The following is a 20,583-nucleotide window of genomic DNA, read 5'->3' on the forward strand; positions in this document are numbered from 1 at the left end:
TCCTGCTCTCCCGCTGCTGTTTCAATTGGAAAATGGAGTCTTCTGCCTGACCTGGTATGCTCTGGGAAGGAGCTGCCATGTTCCACTCAAGCCGGGGATTGCACTGAGCTCCGTTTTGCACAGTTGGTTCAGTATAGTCTGTGAAGCGCTTTGGGGTGCATGTGGCTAAAAAGCAGTAGGGTGACCAGATGTCCCGATAAAATCGGGACTGTCCCAATATTCAGCTGTTTGTCCCGCGTCCCGACGGATGTATGGTCGAGACACCATTTGTCCCGATATTTCGCTTCGGTGGTGCTCCGGCTTTTTTTTTTTTTTGCTTCAGCGGCGCCCTGCACCCCCTTGTGTCCCGATATTTTTTTCTTATTATCTGGTCACCCTAAAAAGCAGTGACATTCCCTTGCAGAGGACACACAATGCATCAACCATGGCGTGGGACTATGCTAACTCCCTGGGTATGCCCTAGTGAAGGCAGAGCAGCAGCACAGCAAGACCAAGACAGCCTGTGGTCTGAGGCTAAACTGCTCCACAGCTAAATTCCCATTTGGAGAATGGCCCCATGTTTTCTAACATGAATATCAAATGAAACTGGGAAGGAAAGGTCAGACTTTTACGAGCTGGTTGCAGAGCTCCTGAGTTCTGGTGCTTCCTTTTCAGCTGCCTGGGCAGTGCACGTTGGCTTAGTCATCAGAGCTCTTGGCCTTACAACACCTCCAGAGTGATTCACAAGCCACAGTGATGGGGAAAGGCCCTGAATGTAGGGTCCCAAATCCCCTCGCCAGTAAAGGAAACAAAATATGTCCGGTTTCACAGTAACCAGTTTACAAAGCTCTCTGGGGCCTCCTACTCTGAGTTCAGCCAGCTACATTGATCTCAGGGTGACCTTTAAGAAATAGCTCCCATTTCAGAGGCACTCTGGTTTTTCATTGTCTGGTTTGGAGGATTCATGTTTAGGAAGCAAACCTACACAATGAGCATGAGGGTGGCATTTCCCAAGGCACGTGATGGTGGCCTCACTCCCCCATTAGCAGCAATGAGAGTTTTACAAGTGACATCAATAGGAGTAGAGCTAGGCCAGTGCTGAGCATGTTGGGAAATCCCACCCTACAGCTACATGTAGGGTGTACCACAGAGCAACACGGAGGAGCTCACTGCTACACGCAGGGCTCCCATCTCTAATATTCCCAACTTCACACACGCACACTCCCTGCCTGCCTCGCCCTTCTGAAGTTAACACCACCCAAACAGATTATTGTCATGCCAAGCCTTGCTTCGCTGGCTTTAATCTCTCTCTCTGGCTCTCCTCTGACTGTTGTGATGCATCTCAGATACCACTGTGTAAATGACTGTGCAGGTGGCAAGGTTAACAGTAAAGCTACTCCTACCAGGCCATGGTCAAGTTCTTGACTGCTTTTCTAGGTCTCAGACAAGGGAATCCCTGAATAAGCCAGAGCTCAGTGTTGGGCTGGATACTTATTATTTATGCAGTGCCCAGACTTTGCTTGGTACCTTACAGAGCACAGGCATACAAATGTAGCTGAGCCTGGGGCATGAGGATGACAGCAGTCTCGCCGCTCACACTCAGGCAGGGCTAGGAAGTGTTTTTAGGTCACTTATAAAAAGCTCTTGTGCTCATTTTTTTTTTTAAAACTCTAAGAAGGTATTTTAAGTCATTCAGCAAATAGTTCAGTCTCAGTGAAGTTGACCCCTTAATGTAAATTCAGCAACTGCTCCATCACTAATGAGTAATTGCAAATGTGGCTACTTCATATCAGTCTGATAATCTCAAAGAAACTTGTCATTGGTTATTGAGACTAGCTTTAAAACAAGGCACGGTGAACTCTGCTTTATTATACCAGAACTCTGCTGCTTGATGAACAAACCACACACTCTAAACTATCAAGAAACAGAGGAGGCATGAAAATTGAAGTTTAATTTGTGCTGGTAAGGAGACAAGCTATTGCTGTGCTTTGTATTTTGCTGGATAGTGCTAGGAGAAATTACTGAACTAAGATGTTAACCAATAATAAATAATACTAGGTGTGCAGCTTTATAGCGTTTCTTGTACTATAAACCTGTAATGATCCAGATCATCTCTGCAATTTTGTTCTACTAGTTCCCAGAGCACAAGCTGTAGTTGGCAGCACATTGTTGCCAATAGAGAGTGCAAACTGCCCAGTGAGGAAGGGTTTATGCTTATGCTACACCCAGGGAGGGGGCTATGCTGGAAGGAGACCTCACCCCTAACAGCACCTTTCTAGGGAAAAGCAGCTGAGGAAAATTAAGGCGGATTAATGAATGACTAGCTACAGCTATCAGTGTGCTGGATTTTGTAGAGATACCCATCTGCAGAACATGGTGTGTAATTGCTATGTGTTACTATTGCACTATGCTTTTCACCAGTGAAAAAAGGCTTTTTACAGCCTCCAGGGTTTAGGGCTGGCAGATTTACTGCAGGCAGCTGTCACATGCATCAAGTTCTGGGAAATTATCCCTCTGAGGATAATGGGAGGAACAGACTGATCACTTTGGCGGGTTTGTTACTCTGTGGAAATGAGAAATCTCTATTACTTTTCCCTTTATCCTCCCCCTCTGCACATTCTCACCCTTTATGTGTGTGTGTGTGTGTGTGTGTGTGTGTATTATTTATATACTTCTGCTTGTCAACTGATTGTGACATGTAGTTTCCTGAATGAGGGAAATGCCAAGAGTGAGTTGGCCCCAGACCTTGATTATAGCTGAGTGCCAGCTCTGCTATGCCTACGGATCAATGTTCCTCTCCCTTCCGCTGCTGTTCAGCACTGAAATGCCTGTTGCTGGTGCATCTTGAAGAAGCTTAGAGAGGAACAGAAGGTTCTGCACAGGGAGGAGTGACCCATTTACAGCTGGTGTTAAAGGAATCAGAGCATTCAATGAACTGGTCAGTCCCCACCGCCTGCTCTCACTGGATTCCACTCATGGCACGAGTACAGAGCATAGCCCTGAGAATAGCGCAGTAGCTCCAGTGGCCTCGCTTTGCAGCTGCGACTCCCCCAACTTAGAGAGGAACACAATGGCCCATGTGTGTGAACTGTAATGGGGAGAAATCACACTGAGCATGGCCACACAGCCCGCGGAAGGAGCCTCCCAGCAGGCTGGCAGACTGGGGCTACTGCGGCTTGCACTAGTGCTCTAAAAACAGCTGCATAGACCATGCTTTGAAGTGTGGCTGGGGCAGGAGCTCGGGCCTTGAAGCCCACCCTGCTCCAGAGGTGCTGGACCAATAAGTACAGTGGGAAGGCTGAGAGCCATTGGTAACCCTGGATATAATGGAACCCACATCAAGCCTGGGGGTGCTGCAGCCCCCCCAATACACCTAGTTCCTGCACCTCGGCCCCACTCTCTAGGCTACAGAGCCCAAGCTCCAGCCCAAGCCATAACTTCAAAGCGCCATCTACACTGCTCCTTTTAGAGCGCTAGCGCGAGCCCTCCTAACCTAAATCTGTTGACCTAGGCTGGGAGGCGCATTCCACAGGCTGTGCAGACATACCCTCAGTGCCCTAGCTGGGAATAGAACCCAGGAGTCCTGGCTCCCAGTACTCTTCCCTAAACAGATATTTGATATTGCCATCTGTGAGTTCCTAGACTCTGCACATAATATCCCTGTGTGCAGCAAAGGGGCCGTTAGCACTTCTAAGATCCTCACCCAAACATTGCAAAGTACCATCATCCTTCTGCTCTTTAGCAATGTCCAGTGCCTGGCAGGAAGCACAGCGTTGTCCCCCTTAGGGTGTGATTTCTCCCCTCGCCCCTGACAATAGGCAACTCCCATGAGGGTTTCTTGCCAGTCACCCGGAGTTTGGTGCCATTGCAGAAGTGGCCTTTGCCATACTGAAAATCAGCTGAGCTGCCTTGTCATGCAATGGCCATGTGTCCCAGCTGCCCTGTCCCCCAGCCAGGCTCTGCCCTTATCGCTTAGGGCTCTTGCACAGAGCTGGATGTCACGGTGGTGTTTATGCTTTCGCCCACTGCTCGCTGCCCAGTTGCTGTGTTGATGCATTTTGAGTGGCTGTCTTTGGTTTCTGATTGGCTGCTGCTTACCTCTTGTTTTCCTGCTGCTCTGGGTCAAACTACCAGTGCCACTAAGAGCACGTCCCTGGTGGCATGCAGTGACGGGAATGCTGGACGCTTAGCCTGTGATTTTTAGATGCCCCTGTCCTTGCTGACTGAGGTTGCTGGACAGTTGCAGGGGGTCATGTTGCCTTCACACTTCCTCACCAGGACCCCTCTTGATGGCTCCCTCTGAGATTCCCAGAGGAGCTGGCTGGAGTGGAGGGGTGTGGGTAACTCCCATGCTGTCTGGTTCTGCAGAATGGGTGGGGAAGTTTATCAGACCAGGAGACTTCCCCTGGGATGGCGAGGACGTCTCGCCTGCAGTCAGGCTGAAAACGTCACCAAAATAACCTGTTATGATAGCTTGGCAAGTTCTCCTGCTGGGACCGAGCAGCCCCCACAAAAACAGAATACGAGTGAGGTAGGAAAAGGTCTGCTGGGCGTCAATTTGCTTTTCGGGTGCCAGTCTGCCCCAGAGACCGCTGCAGAGACCAGCAGCAAGGCCCCAGTGCTGCGCTCACAATGAACTGAGAGGTCAGCACTACTTGGTGGTGTAGTAAGACCTACAGGGTTACCCCGCAGAGAACCTGGGAGCACACAGCCCACCACACACCAATCCCCTTCAGGCTGGACCACTTCGTAACAGACAGACTGGCCGGATTCAGTCAGGCATGAAGACAGCAGCTCTCGCAGGAACATTTGGGGGATTGAAAAGACTTTCAGACTCTGGGCCTAAGATACCAGGGAAGTAGAAAGCTACCCCAGGATGGGCCAAATTCACCACTGGGATAAGCAGGTACTAATCCACTGACCTCCATTATGATGCCTATATGTCTGTAGCCAGACATTCTCTCAGGCAGTAAGGAGAAAGCAGCGATTCACCTTCCTCTCAAACAGGGAGTCCTGGGCAATAGCTGAGAAGCCAAGAGGCCACCCAGGTAAGCAGTGGCTCTTGGAAGGCACTTGGGGCTTTAAGTTTGTAGGGGTGGATACTGCAGGTCTAAAGGCCAGAAGGGCCCACTGTGATAATCAAGTCTGATCTAGGGTGACCTATCGGGACAGAGCGTGGGGTGCGTAATTGGGTCCTATACAAGACAAAGCCCCAAATATCAGGATATCTGGTCATCCTAGTCGGACCGCCTGCATAGCACAGAACGCAGACCCTCCCCCAAGTCCCTCATCCAGTCTTGATTGACAAACTTAGAGTGCTGGAGAATCTCCCACAGCCCTAGGTGAGCTGTTCCAGTGGCTAATTCCCCTCGCTGTAAAAAATCTGCACCTCATGTGCTCCCCGACTCCACCAACCTCTGGAAGCACCAGCATGGCCAGGCCTCTGCAGGCCCTGCTCTCTGGGCAGGTTAGTAATAGGCACACACCAGCCCCTGACCATGTTGAGCATTTTTGCCACTGGACACCCAGAATTCACAGATCCGCTACTCCCAAGGAATAGCACACACCAACGTATCAGTTACATGGCAGGCGCACTGCTCCAATCAGTGCACGGCATTTAGCTGGGGTTAGAGAGAAAACAAGACATTTATTTAACAAAGAACAAAAATTGAGAAGAAGCAAATAGAATTGAGGGAAACAAATGATGACACATAAAATCATAACACGCTTTCTAGCGCTTAAACTTAACTATCAAGACATTCCGCTGTCTCATAAAGGTTACCTTGCCCCAAGTTTCTTTCTCAGCATCAAATGACCCAACTAGCTGTTATCTTTTGTTGATGAGATAAGCCACCCAGCAGTTTATCTGCTTGGTGAAGTGTAACTGGGTGTACCCTGCACTAACCCCTCCCCCAGCTATAGGTCCAAAGATCCATTGTCTTCACTCGCAAAAAGGATGTCCTCCTGCTGGTTTATTTATTCCTATAAATTCCCTCCCTGGAAGATTTCACAATCCCTTGTTAGCAATCAGCTCAGACTGTAACTGGGTGGCCAGTGTGACCTGTACAATACTCAGTTTACATGTAGCCAGACAGATAAACAGCTTTTGCCTGAAAGAATCTTGTTGAACACCTTTTGGTGACCAGCCTCCAGTCACAGACCTGAAGAACCTAACGTGCAGTGTATGTACATAACTCCTTCCATACTATCCATACATACATCTCACAATGATGATGCGGACCAGGCTTTCAATAGAGACCTTGCATGACACTCTTTGGTGAACTAGTATTTAGATATCAGACCCACCCCCTCAACCCTACGCACCCCACTGCCAGTTGGCACCAAGAGATCCCTGGGTCACAGCCTTCTCTGGGATGAGCTAAATAGATTGAGCTTCGTTAGTCTCTCACTGCATTCTTGTATGTTCTTGTACTCATCTATTCTTGTAGCTTTTTCTGAACCTTTTCCAATGTTTTAATAATCTTTTTGAAATGTGGACACCAGAACTGGACACAGTATTCCACTAATGCCATATGCAGTGGTTATAACACCCCCCCACTTCTGCTCAATATTCCTCACATTATACATCCAAGGTTTACATTAGTCATCTTAGCTACAGCATTGCACTGTGAGCTCATGGTCAGTTGGTTACTTGCCATTACCACAAGTCCATTTTTGAATCTCTGCCTTCCAAAACAGAGGCCCCACCACCCTATGTGTGACCTACATTCTTGATTCCTAGGTGTGTGACCTTGCATTTAGCTATAGTAAAACTTATGGTTTTTAAGTGAGCCCCACTTACCCTGTGATATCTGATACAGATAATACATTATAGAACTGACTTGAGAAGTTTTCTGACAGGAACCTAGAAATGGGTGTCTTTTAATTATTCTGATCTGTGTTTGCTAGTTGGTGTGTGTGCTCAGGTATGCACATATACATGCCAGAGTGTGCGTGCATTCATGCAGCTTTCTGTATTTCATATTTAGTCAATCTTACAGCATTTATCACAGACAGTCAGCGCCCTGATTAGAATGATAAGGAAGAGATACTTAATCCTACTTAACCGCCCTCGGCTGATGTCAGTTAATTGTGAATTTCCTCTTCTCAGCCCCAGATCAGAATAAAATCTGCAGCAATATATAGGGTGGTAGCGAGACATCCCCTCCCTGCCCAGGGGCGGAAGCCTGATCTGCTTCTTAGCACCTGCCTATTGTTTTATTTTCAGTGTTTCATTAAAGATAAGGGAAGCTTCAGGCAGGCAAAGATGTAGGAAAGCGAGATTATTAGGTACACTGGCAGGTGCTGAGCTCTCTTCAGCTGCTTGCTCGATGACAGGTCCTTTAATAGCTATTTGAATTTTTTAATTAATTGAGTTTGGCTGAGTTTGCACTTTATGCTTCCTTCCCCCAACACTCTGATTACTGCATACCTTCTGGTCTTCAGACTGGTTCTCTGCCCCCTAGAGCAGCACATGGGCTACACTAGACAGTGGGCTTGTTTCCAAAACCAGGGTGACGCCCACCCTGTGAAAGCTGGAGGCATCTCACAGGACACCATTAACTGCTGACTTCAGACCTGTAACCACAGATCAGGCCAATACCAACTGAGCTGAAGGACAAGGCCCTGCAAACATTAGCTCAGGTCAATGAGATGAATAGGGGGTTCAGATGGCTAAGAGAAGGGACAAGTAGGAAAGAGGCATTAAAGATGCCAAAGGTGGGTTCAGGTGAGTACGTTCGCAGCAACAGAGCTTGTGGCGGTTACAGGCAGAAATGAGAAGAGGGAGAGGGAGAACAGTTGTTAGGCACTCAAGAGAAGAAGAGCCACCATTAAAGACAGACCAGTGCCTACAATGTGCGTGGTTCTTTACAGGTATCACTGTACATGGAGGGAGGACCAGGAAGGATGGGGGAAGGAAGGAATTAAAAGCATCATAGAAATTAGAGCTGGAGAAGATGTTGAAGGCCATGCAATTTCTGCAGTGCAGCCTTTGCCTTCAATTCCTTTGGCTGCAGCATGTTAGCCGCAGGGAGGAGAGCAGTTCCGGGGCTATGCCATGCCCTGCAGGGGCAGGCTTGGACCAGTCCCAGCTCCAGTATGGAAAGGTGATTGATATACTCTGCATGTTGCCATAGAGATCCACAAAGCCCTTTCTACTCCTAACATACTTTGTATTTCAGACACATTTACAATGGGAAAGGACATCTGGGGAGTGTGCCTCCAACTCTGCTTTATTGCCATTGTGTTCTCCAGAAGAGGGGAAGGAAGAGGTAAGGGGGAGAGGAGATTGGGGGCATTCATGCTGTTTCTCTCTCTCTCTCACACACACACACACACTCCCCCCCACCCCACCTTCCCCACTCCCCACACCAGGAACTGGACACGTCAGAGGGCAATATGGGGCCCAAGGATCAGATAGGTATTATTATTTCCCATCCCCAGCGATATGCTGGGCAGCTAAGAGAGCAGATAAACTGCACACATGCACCCTGCCCCCAAGAGTTTATAGTCTCATTTCATACAATAAAGGGCCAGCTAAACAGTGTGGTGGTGGTGGGGGAAGTATAGATCTGTCCCAGTAATAAGTGGCAAGGCTAGTGTACAGCATCGCTGATGTATCAGGGGTTTGGAGCCCAAAGTTGGCATTAAATAACAAATGGATTTAATTTCTGAAAATCTCGGATCTCCTTCCTCAGCAGAATTTCCTGGCAACCTGAGCTGCCTGAATAACTACCTCTACCGAGTAGACTGTACGTGGGAGACAGATGGGAGAGTGGGGGATGGACCCTTTCACGTGCATTTCACAAAGTAAGCTCAATGCATACTCCCTGTCTGCCACACTGGGGCCCTGGGTCAGGCAGGAGGGCAAACAGAGTAACAGGGCAGGCAGGGCTCTCTGGATTCCTTGGCCCTGAACTCTCCCCAACAGCCAAATCCTAGTGGTCCTCCACCTCCTCACTTGGTGGCTTGGCGTTCACCTGCCGTCCCTTTTCAGGCCAGACACGTAAGGCACTTGCTGGAGCCCAGGAATGCATTCCTTTGCATTTACACACTGGGAAGACCCCAGTTCTATGGGCCCAGTGCAAAGTGATTCCCCCGTGTGGTGACTGGCACTCCCACAAATAACTAAGGCTGAACTCTTAAAGTAACTAAACCCATTACGCTCCAGCATAAGAAAACTTTCAGCCGCTTGGTTATTCTAGCTCGGATGAGAATTACACCTGCACACTGACTGCCAGAGACAAGCTGCACAGCCAGCATCACTGCACAATGAACATGATGGAGAGGTTCACGCAGCACGACAGTTACATCATCTTGCTACAAGGTGGTTTCTTTGGGAGGAATCGCACATACGTTGCTTTCCAGGACTATGAACCCAGTCTGAACAGTGAGTACCACCTATGGCAGCTGTGGGACGGGGGCCAGCTGGTCCCTTTGGAATGAGAGTGTTTGGCCTGTGAAGTCCATTGAAGAGTGAGACTTCAGTGGCAGCAAGTGAGACTGATGGGGATGCAGAGCTCCCGCCTTGGGCAGCATGGCCTGTACTTGTTATATATGGGGGCAGCCCATCATCCCCTCAGGACTCTCTCTGGGTCTCTCATTCTTCCACACACACCCCAGCCCATCCTTATGGGTCATTCTCCCACCATCCTCCCTTGCTTTGCTATCTGCCTTGGGCAACATCCATCAAGCCATCACTGCAGTTTGAGCCCTGGGGGCTCCCCCTGCCAACAGCAGCACCGTTTGCTGAGCTAGAGGAAGGACTGTGGAGCCTCGGGAAATGTGAACAATGGGCCTGATTCTCAGCCCCACTAAGACCACTTCACAATGCACAGTGTCATGGAGGGGTCTGAAAGCTCCCTAAAGGGGATAATAAGGATTTTCCCAGTGGGAAGGAAGCCCGTTTTGCAGCAGCCCCTCTGGTCTCTGTCCCCAGCACAGAGCATGTCCGTGCGTGTTCATGGTAGGGAGGGCTAGAGCATAACCTGGTCTGTGATCCCTCGCTGGTATAGCAGTCCCTTGGGGACCGTTACAGTCGGTGTTACGTTACAGAAGCCCTGTGGCTGCTTTAACTTGCACTGGGGGCTTATTTGGTCTCCTGCTGACCCCAGGATCACAGGATCCATAGAACCATATTTATGTCCCCCAGCTGTGAGCAGCCTAGGGTTGTGCTCTGTGTTCTGCAGGTCTCTCAAAGCCAAGTGTTTGTAACAGTTCCTCTCTCTGTTTCCAGTTAAGTGTGATCCCCCCTTCAACCTGCAGAGCAACATCAGTGCCAGTAAGTGCCAGCTCTGGTGGAGTGTGCCAGGGCCTCTAGAGCCCATTCTTCAGTATGAATTGGAGTATAAGGAACACAACACATCCTGGGAGGTAACTATACCTGCTCTCAGCCTGGATGAGCCATGCACAAATGCCTGCTGCCACAGTTCAGAGCAACTGCACCTGTGTTCCCCTTCCGTGGTCCACCAAGGGCACCCAGTCTAGGCTGCCAGCTCCTTAGCCATCGGCTCTCTTGGGCAGAGACCTGTGTCTCTCTCCCTACTGACCAGGGGTTTTCCAGTGAGTCTGCATTGTTCCCTGCTAGCACTGTGATACTCCCAGTAAGCCACTCTGCCTAAACAAGCCAGCATCTGCACTTTGCTTTTTCTCCAGAGGCTATGAACAGCTGTACTTGCCCACAGCCCTTATGAAGCAAGCACATTTATTCTTCAGGTAAAAGCATTACAGAGAAAACATATTAAAACAATCAAAGACCCTATATGGATGCTAAAATGCTTACCAGAGATCACCGCCCCGCCCCCAACTCAACAAAGGCTCTGATAAGAACCTGTCCTTCCAGCCCCACCAAGGTGTTTTTCTGTGGTTACAAGGTCACAAGAGCATTAGTGTAGAACTAGCCTCCCCATGAATGGGTCTGTCCTTCATTTATTCAGCTTGGGCCATTGATCCTGAAACTTCAGGAACAGGTGATCAGCAAACAATGGTCCCTTCTTAGGGTGCAGCCAGAGGCGAGAAATTTGCATACAACTCCGCCTAGAGATTCCCAAGGCAAATCACTTGACACTGTCTGTCCCCAAAGTCCATTCTTGTCTGGCAGGTTTAGTAAAGTTTTCTGAAGTTCATAACACTTCCCACAATTCACATGTCATCTCCCTCCGGAAAGGTTATATACAATCCCAGCTCACAATAATACATAAACTTTGCGATTAATTCAATGGACTCCAAAGATACTTAAACTTAATTCAATAAGGTTTTCTTCAAGAATATTGCAGAAAATTCCCATGTGTGTTACATTTGGCTTTGGCATCTCTGTCACCTGGGATCCAGGTCTCCCCAGCATCTTGGTTTGGAACTGGCTGGCCTCTTTGGCACCCCTGGTTGAAGTCGATGCATCCCTTCCAATGCATTGATATTTGAGGTTTGTGAGTCCTCCACACCTGAATCCTGCATCCAGGATCATGTGACCTCATGATCCTGGATGCATATAAGAGGGCTTCTGAATGCAGAGCTCAGATGGGGAGTATTCACTAACCTCAGATTAGCACAGGGGTGGGCAAACTTTTTGGTCCGAGGGTCACATCTGGGTATTGAAATTGTATGGTAAGCCATGAATGCTGACAAAATTGGAGGCTGGGGTGCAGGAGGGGGGTGAGGGCTCCAGTGGGGGTGCAGGCTCTGGAGTGGGGCCAGAAATGAGGAGTGCAGGGTGCGGAAGGGGGCTCTGGGCTGGGGCAGGGGGTTGGGGCACGGGGGGGGTGAGGGCTCCGGTTGGAGATGTGGGTTCTGGGATGGGGCTGGGGATGAGGTGTTTGGGGTTCAGGAGGATGCTCTGGGCTGGGACTGAGGGGTTCAGAGGACGGGAGGGGGATCAGGGCAGGGGATTGGGGCACAGGAGGGTGTCAGGGGTGCAGGCTCTGGGTGGCGCTTACCTCAAGTAGCTCTCGGAAGCAGCGGCATGTCCCCTCTCCGGCCAGTAGAGTAGCTAGTGAGGTGCAGGGGAAGCAGCCGCTTCCCCTCAGCACATTTTTCAAAAGCGGCTGCCGGAGCTCTGGGTCCCTGCGCGGCTCGGCGGCGGGAGGGGGGAAGCTGCTGTGGCGGCAGCTCAAGACATTCAGCACTAGGCAGAGCGCCGGCGGCTTCGCGGCGTGGAGGGGCTGCAGCGGGGCGCCCAGCTCGGAGCGCGGAGAAGAAAATGAGGAACAGGAGGAGGCGCTGCCGCTGCCCGGGCACAGGTGCTGCTGCTGCTCCAGCTCTCCGGGCGGTGGGGTGCAAAGTGTCCCCTGAGCAGCACCGCCCACAGGGGGATGTACCGGCTGCTTGGTCTCTGTAAGGGGGCTGCCCGGTCACGCGGGGAGCGGGTCCCGCGCAGGCTGAGGTGGGCAGAGCCACGCGGCAGAGAGCTGGAGGCAGGACATCTGCCCCATCCGTCAGCCAGCCTGCCCCCCGGGTGGGGTGGGGACACCTGCTACAAGCCAGGGCGCGCAGCCACCCCCGTCCCCGCTGCCCCGCTCCCAGAACGTGGCCGGAGCCGTGGGGCTCTCCCCCCACCTCCGCCATGAGGAGCCCTCCGGCCCCCCGAAGGCTGTAGCTGCTGCTCTGCCGGGGGGAGCCGGCAGCTCCAGCGAGCCCTCGCCGCCAGCCCGCTCTGCCTGAGCCCCTGCTGGGGAGGAGGGACGGCGAGCCCGGCACTTGCTCCCAGCCCAGGAGGAGATGAGCTGGAAGCTCCCCGCCTGAGCCATGGGGACAGTCTCCATTCCCCGTGGGGAGCCGGCGCCTAGGTCACACCGGACTCAGCCGGAACCAGCAAGAGCTGGGCGCCCTGGCGCTGTGGGGGAGGAGGAGGTCGCTCATCAGAGGCACCTGGGCAGCCAGGTATGCGCGCACCTAATGAGCCAGTGAGCGGGGTGTCTGGGGGGGGGGGTGTCAGGGACCGACCATCCGCTCCCCGCTCACGTCACGTCCGAGACTCCAGCCCGCCTGGAGCTTCCCGCGCACCTCTCCCCTCCCCCTCCCGCGGCGGCCACCCGGCGCGGTGTCATGGCTTCCTCCGAGGTCACTCGGCAGCTGGTGAGTCCCGCCCGGGGGCAGGTGAAACTTTCTCGCCTCTTTTCCCCCCCTTCGACCGCACCCTATAAACTTCCTCGGCCGGACCGGGCTGCGTCTTGCCCGGCCCCCTCCCCCCGGACTGAGCCCCTCCGCGGAGAGGCGCAGCATGGCCACAGCGTGGCCGGAGGAGCCAAGGGGGGGGAACGTGGCGCGGCCAGAGGAGCCAGTGGGGGGCGGGCGCGGAGCGGCCGGAGGAGGAGCCAAGGTGGGGCGCCTTTTTTGTGTTTGCTCGCCCTGCACTTAGAACCTGGCTACGCCACTGTCTCCGGCTCCTACACAGAGGCGCAGCCAGGTGGCTCTGCGTGTTGCCCTGTCTGCAGGCACCACCCCTGCAGTTCCCATTGGCTGCGGTTCCCAGCCAATGGGAGCTATGGGGTGGTGCTTGGAGTGGGGCAGCATGCGGAGCCCCCTGGCTGCCCCTATGTGTAGGAGCCGGAGTGGGGACATGCCGCTGCTTCCAGGAGCCACAGCACACACGAAGCGGGGCAAGCCTCTGACCCCGCTCCCCAGCGGGAGCTCAAGGGCCAGATTAAAATGTCTGAAGGACTGGATGCGGCCCCCCAGCTCATAGTTTGCCCACCCTTGGATTAGCACCTAAGAATGCAGAGTCAGGATTGGGGAGCTGTCAAATTGTTCAGAGTACCAGCCCTTTATTATGTGTTGCTAATAAGAGTTATTTCTTAATAATTTTCAGCAGGCACATCACAAACAGCTGTTCAATGCAGTGACAAAGGTAGAAATCGAGGCCATGGAGTTTGAAGCAGGCATCACTTATACTTTGAGAGTTCGCTGCAAAACTTCCCAAGTAGAGGATGGTTATAAAAGTCAGTGGAGTGAGTGGAGCCAGACAACTGAATTTCAAAGAGCAGCCCCCCCAGGTGCAAAAAACGTTGTTTTGTCCCGTTTTGTTTCACTTTATAAAACAGAGAGAGAAAGAGACATGCTGGGAAATGGAGGGGCTGTCAGCAGCAGGTTCATGGATCAAGAACCATGTCTTCCAGCCTTTTATAGTCAAGTCACTTTCTTTCAAGGTTTTAATAGCTTCTGCTTGGTTCATTTGCATTGCTCGTTTGTTTAAGAATCTGGATAGAATTCCACTCTTTATATGGTCATTTGTGAATTGATTTTGTTAATGGAATAATTCTTTTTGTAGTTTTTTTACAGGTGCCCAAAAAGTTCTTTCATGGAAGCATGATACAGATTTTGTTCATTCCTCTATGTCTTGGTGTCATACTCTACATAATTTTGAACTTCAAGCTTTCCTCAAGGTACATTATAGTCCTTTGCACAAGCCATGGCTGCCTTTTCTAGTTTAATGTAGTTTCTAGTTTTAAAGTTTAATGAGTGTGTCCACACCTTGGGGCTGCTTCTTGGCTCTGCACCAGAGTCAGATCTTTGAATGTCATAGGCTCAGTGGAATGTGTTCTGCAAACATTCTCGAACATGCTATCTCCGTGTGCTTGCAATAGTTAGTGAACCAATACTCAGAGTAGAGGGTGCAGGGTGCACTGCAGGGATCCTACACTCAATCAAGGAGCACAGCTGAGACTACACAGGGTATCTTAGGGTTAAAAGAATTTTTTAAAACTTTGTGCCAATTTGCCAAGACATAAAATAAGGGTGACTGGTATGGAGCATTGGCTATTGATGATCAATCTGCCATCGACATTTAGATCTTCCCTGGCTGGACTCCGGCCAATGGGAACTACACTAACAGTGTGTGAAGTGCCAGTGTGACTAAGCTAGCTGACCAAGTTTCTGTGTTTCTTAAGTTCTGAGCAGAGCAAAGGACCAGGGGGTAAAAGGGAAAAAATGGCTCAAACCTGCAGCTGTCATGTCCCGACACATGGGAGCTCTGAGATGGACTGCACCTCTATGCAGGGACAGGGGATCTACCTGGGCAATTTCCAGAGTTGCATGAAAGTGCTGGTATGTGGGGTAGAATCTGGCCTGGGTTAGTAGCAATGGGGAAAGGTGTAAGGACCCAGCACTAGAACGGGGCGGGAAAACTTTTTGGCCTGAGAGCCGCATCGGGTTTTGTAAATTGTATGGAGGTCTGGTTAGGGGAGGAGGTTGTGGCCCAGCCCCCACCTCCTATCTGCCCCCCCCTCCCGACTCCTGCCCCATCCAACCCCCCCCTGTTCCCTGATGCCCCCGCCCGGGACTCCTGCCCCATCCAACCACCCTTTCTCCCTGTCCCCTGACTGCCCCCTGCTGCCCCATCCAACCCCCCTCCTTCCTGACTGCCCCCCCCCGGGACCCCGCTCTGCCCCCATTCAACCCCCTATTCCCCCCCAACCCCTATCCACACCCCCGCCCCCTGACCACCACCCCGAACTCCCCTGCCCCCTATCCATCCCACCCCCTGCTTCCTGCCCCCTTACTACACCACCTGGATCACCGGTGGCTGGCAGCGCTAAAGCCGCACCGCCCAGCTGGAGCCCGGCCACGCTGTCACTACGCAGCACAGAGACCGGGTCAGGCCAGGCTCTGCAGCTGCGTTGCCCCAGGAGCTCACAGCCCTGCCGCCCAGAGCATTGCGCCAGTGGCGGAGAGAACTGAGGCTGCAGGGGAGGGAGGACAGCAGGGGAAGGATCAGGGGCTAGCCTCCCGGGCCAGGAGCTCAGGGGCTGGATAGGACGGTCCCGCGGGCTGGATGTGGCCCACAGGCCGTAGTTTGCCCACCTCTGGACTAGAACCTAGGTCTAAAGAACCTGGGGCAGCTGCTATTCCTACAGTGCCACCAGGAGGCCCTGTAGGGGCACAGCAAGGGAGCTCTGTGGAGAGTAGGTGCCACAGGAAGTATCGCCACGAGACCTAGAGAGACAGTTCTCTGCTGCCCTCTGATTGGCCAAGTGCCCCTACTTAACCCCAGGGTTTCCCCCAGGAACTTGTCTGGGGTGCCACACAGACTTTGGCTTGCTGTAATGCCAGACTTTGCCTCATCTTCTGGTCTCTGAGTCCAGTCTGACACTGACCCCGATTCCTGCCTCTTGATTTTAACCTGGTACTGCCTCCGATCTTTGACCCCCGCCTGACTCTGGTCCTGACTCTTTTTTACGGGGCCTGGCCTTGCGATTACTCCAACTCCGGCCTGATGACTCCCATCCTGTGTGGGCAGATCTCAGCCCAGCTGTGACCGCTAGGAAGACCTCCTACACCCCAGTCCTTTAAAAAAAGGCTTTTCAGATGGCGAAAGGAATAGTGCAGGGTTACGCACTCTCAATTTAATAAGACTAGTACTTCTGTAAGATGCTTCATTCCTGGAAAGGTTCTGGGGTGATTTAGATCAAACAGTTGCTGTAAAATGCCCTGCCGGCTGTATTCATACAAAGGGGAGCAGTTCAGACAATTCTCTAATACTGTTACACTGCAACATATATTAAGACTCAGAAACCTTGAAGGAGTCTGAACTGAGGACTTGCAAACATACATTTTATCCATCTGGACTACAGTTGTCTCCAGATAGTCTGCATTGTTGATATTAAATGCACCCACATAGCTGTGTAGCCATGCACAGACAGATGGCAGGAGCTATATGAAATGGGCCTTTCCGGGAGTCTTTCCAGAAGAAAGTTAAGTGATTTGGTTTAATCTTTCGCAGTGTGCTGCAGGGTTGAGATAGAAGGTGGAATATTTATCTAGATTTGATAGCAGTGTCATTCTTTCTCCACAGGGCAAAGAACATCTTCTGCCTGAACGTTCCCACACCAGCTGCTTTCTTCCAGCCTCTCTACACCTTGCACAATGGGAATTTTAAGGTAACAGCAAATTCTCTTTCTTCTTCATGATCCTTCTCCTCAATGAGGGAAGGTGGTTTGTGGATTCTCATCACTGCTTCCACTAACTGGCTTCACCAGACCCATTCCAGCACAGGGCTTTAGTCTGCCTGGAAGTTCCTCATTCTCCACTCGAACACCTGCCTCCATATTCCTCCTGCTCCATCACCAACCTCCTCTCCTCCTAGGAACAAAGCCCTCCCATCCTGAGCATCTTCCTGTCACTGCCTCCCTTCCTTTATACCACCACCATCAGCCCTTGCCCAATCCCCACTGGACCTTCCAGATCACACCCACAACTGCTGCTATCAGGCTCTTCCTTGCCTAGCCAAAGAACTGCAGGAGAATCAGTCAGACCAGACTATCTGGGGACAGCCCACCCACACTGTCCTATTAAATCCAGCTGCTCCTACCCCATGCACTGAGGGGGCGACAGCAGGGAGGGTCATTGCCCCTTTATGGTCAGAAGTACAGGATCCTTTTCCTTTTACCTGAAATCAGTTCCCCTGGGCCAGCATCAGCCTTGTCTCCTTCCTCCATTCTCTCTCCATCTCTGCCTGTGCTGGGGGCTGGCTGGTTTTGGCTGAGCCTTGTTGCTACCCCATAGGATGTCAAGTCCCTTGTCCCCCTACTTTGAGGTCTTCTGGGTAAATTAGCACTTACTCTGACTGCCTAAAGTTACAACAGGGTCCAGCGCCTGGCAAGTGCAAAGTCAAAGCCTGGGAGCATTGCCCATCTCAGTAGTGCAGTTGCCTTTTTCCTTATCCCCTCCCTGCTTCCCTTGCAACATACCAACTGGCGATGCTCCCTGTGCCCCAGGGAGCCAAGATAGCAGAGGCTGCTCAGGGTATGGCTCAGGAGTGAAAGCTTGAAGGTCATCAAAACTTCCATCAGAGAAAGCAGGGGCCTTATTCTCCACTCCATTACTTGAGGTTCACTCAGTGGAGTTGCACTGATGTAGAACTGAATCCTGCCCCTGGTCTGCACTGCCAAAGCCTATGGAAAGCAATAGTTCAAGAATTCCTTTGCAAATTCTGCTTCTCTCCAGTAAATAGTATTTACCATTCCTTGCTTCAGGACTGGATTGGACCTAATGAGACATGTGGCCAGCTCAGAAGAGATGAGGCTAACAACCCAAGCAAAGTGACTGGGGATGGAGTTCCTGGTCTAGGTGCTCATGATATCATTTCCCAGCTCTCCTTCAAGTCACTGGCAAAGACCGAAATGATTCCTCAGGAGGACCTTTGTGGCCCTGCCTCCAGGCCCGACCAGCAGTACCTCCGGAGCAGGTATGTGAGTGCGGAAGAGGTGGAAGCCAGGCTGCCATCATTGTTCCTACAAAACCACACTGATGATGCAGGTGCCCTGGACTTCTCTGAAACAAGCAAAACCAACCTTGGCAGCCCAGACGTGAGTGGGAACCATCCCCCATACTTACAGGACGGTCAGGGTGACTCCTTTATGCCACCGGAGTCTCTGGAGCTGGAAAGTTTGTCCTTCTGTAGTAATGACTATTGCACCTTGTGTGGCAGTGACTCCACAGGTGGCCCAATTCCTGCTGAACTGCTGCAGCTCACCGAGAAGGAGGGTCAGGTCAAGCATTAGAAGGATGGGAATGACAGACTCTCACTGAAAGCTGCTGCATGTCCAAGTCACCAGGTCCACCACATCCACCAGCTGGCCCATCTGAACCCCTTGTGCAGTTACAGGCTCTGTTAACTTTGAGCCAGATCTGGCGATCCTTTCTTAAAAGCAAGTTCTGTCCAGTGCCTGCGCCGTGCGCCCAGAGAGGGCAGGCACAAGCAGCCCCCTTCCCTTGCTGCCCCCCCTCGGTGCAGGAGCTGAGCACAATCATGGTTTCTGTGACCAGGTGAGCCAGGTCTGTGCCAACCTAGCAACACGCCAGGCTCCCCAAGAGAGGCTGGACCATGCGTTTCCCCCACACCAGCCATGGAGCTGACTAGTAGCAGAACTCCTCCTGCACCCTCTGGAGGGATGTAGCAAAAGGCACACCCTCCCTTTGTGCCTCCCTGAGGTCCAGTGGTTCCCAGATATCCCCTGGGGCAGAGCAGCGCTGCCCTGCCCCCAAAGCACCTCCCTAACTGCAGCTCTTACTAATCAACCCCCCAGTGACTTCATATTCTGTACCCCAGACAGAGCTCCTGCTGTGCTGTGATCAGGGTGAAGTCAGACACTAACCACAAACCCTGCACCAGGCTTACACACATTTCAAATATGGTGTCACTCTTAGAACACATACGATGCTTGATGGAAAACAATGCTCTTCCAGTGATGGACACTAGTGAGATGCTGCATTTTCTGTTCATTTTAAACTGCACCTGAGTTCACAGGCATGTCTGGGTCGGGTCCAATACTTTAATGTCTTTAAATACTGTGTATTGCTGTTTACGAGCCTGGTAACTTTCTAGCTTACATTAAACTTAGCTTATCACTTGAAAAGATTTATTTCAAAACACACTATGAGCTGCTGGGCTGATTCACCATCTGGGGAGGGTGGAATCACACCCCAAACAATGGGGCTCAGGCTTTTCTTAGGTAATCCCATTATCCAGGCACTGCTGCTAAACAAGGAGTCTGCTTTGGGAGACCTTCGTTTTGCAGGGAAAAGTAGCCCTGGAGTCCAGACTCCATAGCCCATTTACTCCTTGGTGCCTTTTCTGAGACAGCTACCGATGGTGCCAACTGGCGCCTGTTTTTTAATGCTCTAATCAGGAGGCCTTTCTAAAACCTGTCTCAGATTAGGAGATTAGTATGGCCCATGGGCCTCCTGCTGTCAGTTAGATTTTTTAATCTTAATTTTAAATAGCACAAGGGGGCCCAGGAGTGCCTTTTACAGCTCACAGCTGTTCATCGTCCAAGGAGAGGGTGGGAATTTGATGCAGTCCTCATGCTCTGTTTTTATCATTTCTCCAAACTCAGAACTGGTAGGTAAGGTCCCATGGGAAGAAAAGCTAAGGGATAAAGGAGTTCAGGGGTACTGGCAGCGTCTCAAGGAGACAATATTAAAGGTACAATAGCTAACTACCCAATGTGAAGGAAGGTTAGGAATAGTAAGAGGCCAATATGGCTCCATCAGGAGCACTTTAATGAACTGAAAATCAGAAGGAAATCCCACAAAAGTGAAAACATGCACAAATTGCTAAGGAGGAGGACAAAAGAACAGCACACACACGTGGGAACAAAATCAGAAAGGCAAAGGCACAAATGAGTTACACCTAGCAAGGAACATAAAAGGCAATAAGAAGGGGTTCTTTAAACTCATTAGGCACAAGAGAAACTAGGAGGTGTATATATAGGGTGTATCTATTGGGATTCCACAGGGGTCAGTCCTGAGTCTGGTACTATTCACTATTTTAATTAATGACTTAGATAATGGGGTGGAGAATCATTCAATTGTCAGACTGGAAGGGACCTCGAGAGATCTCTAGTCCAGTACATGCTCTCACACCTTGTGGGGTGCTGGGTTGTGCCATAGGTCTGGTTGCTAGACCATAATCCTGGGAAAAGAGGTGTATGAAGCAACAGTAATACCCAGCCAACTCGAGGAAAGATTTGATTTGCTGCTTTGTGATGGGCAGTGGCATTCTACCAGGGCCTTTCCTTAGTTATCAATGGTTTGATCCTCCCCTTCCTCAGTACATAGCCCAGGTACTTCATCTCTGTGCAACTAAGCCAGCAGTTGGTCATGAGCCTC

At 51.2% G+C, this 20,583-nt stretch overlaps 1 protein-coding gene across 2 annotated transcripts; it reads left to right on the forward strand.

Moving 5' to 3' along the window:
• Positions 1–1,737: 1,737 nt before the first annotated feature.
• LOC135974088 (interleukin-9 receptor-like) lies at positions 1,738–19,499 on the forward strand. 2 transcript variants are annotated; one of them, XM_065560373.1, is made up of 9 exons: positions 1,738–1,941; positions 8,163–8,252; positions 8,679–8,790; positions 9,186–9,370; positions 10,217–10,353; positions 13,784–13,967; positions 14,243–14,357; positions 16,766–16,850; positions 17,946–19,499. In XM_065560373.1, the coding sequence occupies exons 2-9, from the start codon at positions 8,174–8,176 to the stop codon at positions 18,471–18,473; spliced, it is 1,425 nt and encodes a 474-aa protein (XP_065416445.1). In that variant the 5' UTR covers positions 1,738–1,941; positions 8,163–8,173; the 3' UTR covers positions 18,474–19,499. The 2 variants fall into 2 exon arrangements, with proteins under 2 accessions (XP_065416445.1, XP_065416446.1); XM_065560374.1 differs by having other exon boundaries at positions 8,682–8,790.
• The last annotated feature ends 1,084 nt before the right edge of the window (positions 19,500–20,583 follow it).

Source organism: Chrysemys picta, chromosome 10, assembly GCF_011386835.1.
Source record: "Chrysemys picta bellii isolate R12L10 chromosome 10, ASM1138683v2, whole genome shotgun sequence".
Taxonomy (NCBI): domain Eukaryota; kingdom Metazoa; phylum Chordata; order Testudines; family Emydidae; genus Chrysemys; species Chrysemys picta.

Bases quoted from the DNA above. Each gene is read 5' to 3' on its own strand.
- LOC135974088 (XM_065560373.1), top strand. From the start codon at position 8,174: ATGGGAAAGGACATCTGGGGAGTGTGCCTCCAACTCTGCTTTATTGCC. The intron at 10,354-13,783 runs GTAACTATACCT...AATAATTTTCAG, and splicing joins AACACAACACATCCTGGGAG to CAGGCACATCACAAACAGCT. The intron at 13,968-14,242 runs GTGCAAAAAACG...TTCTTTTTGTAG, and splicing joins TCAAAGAGCAGCCCCCCCAG to TTTTTTTACAGGTGCCCAAA.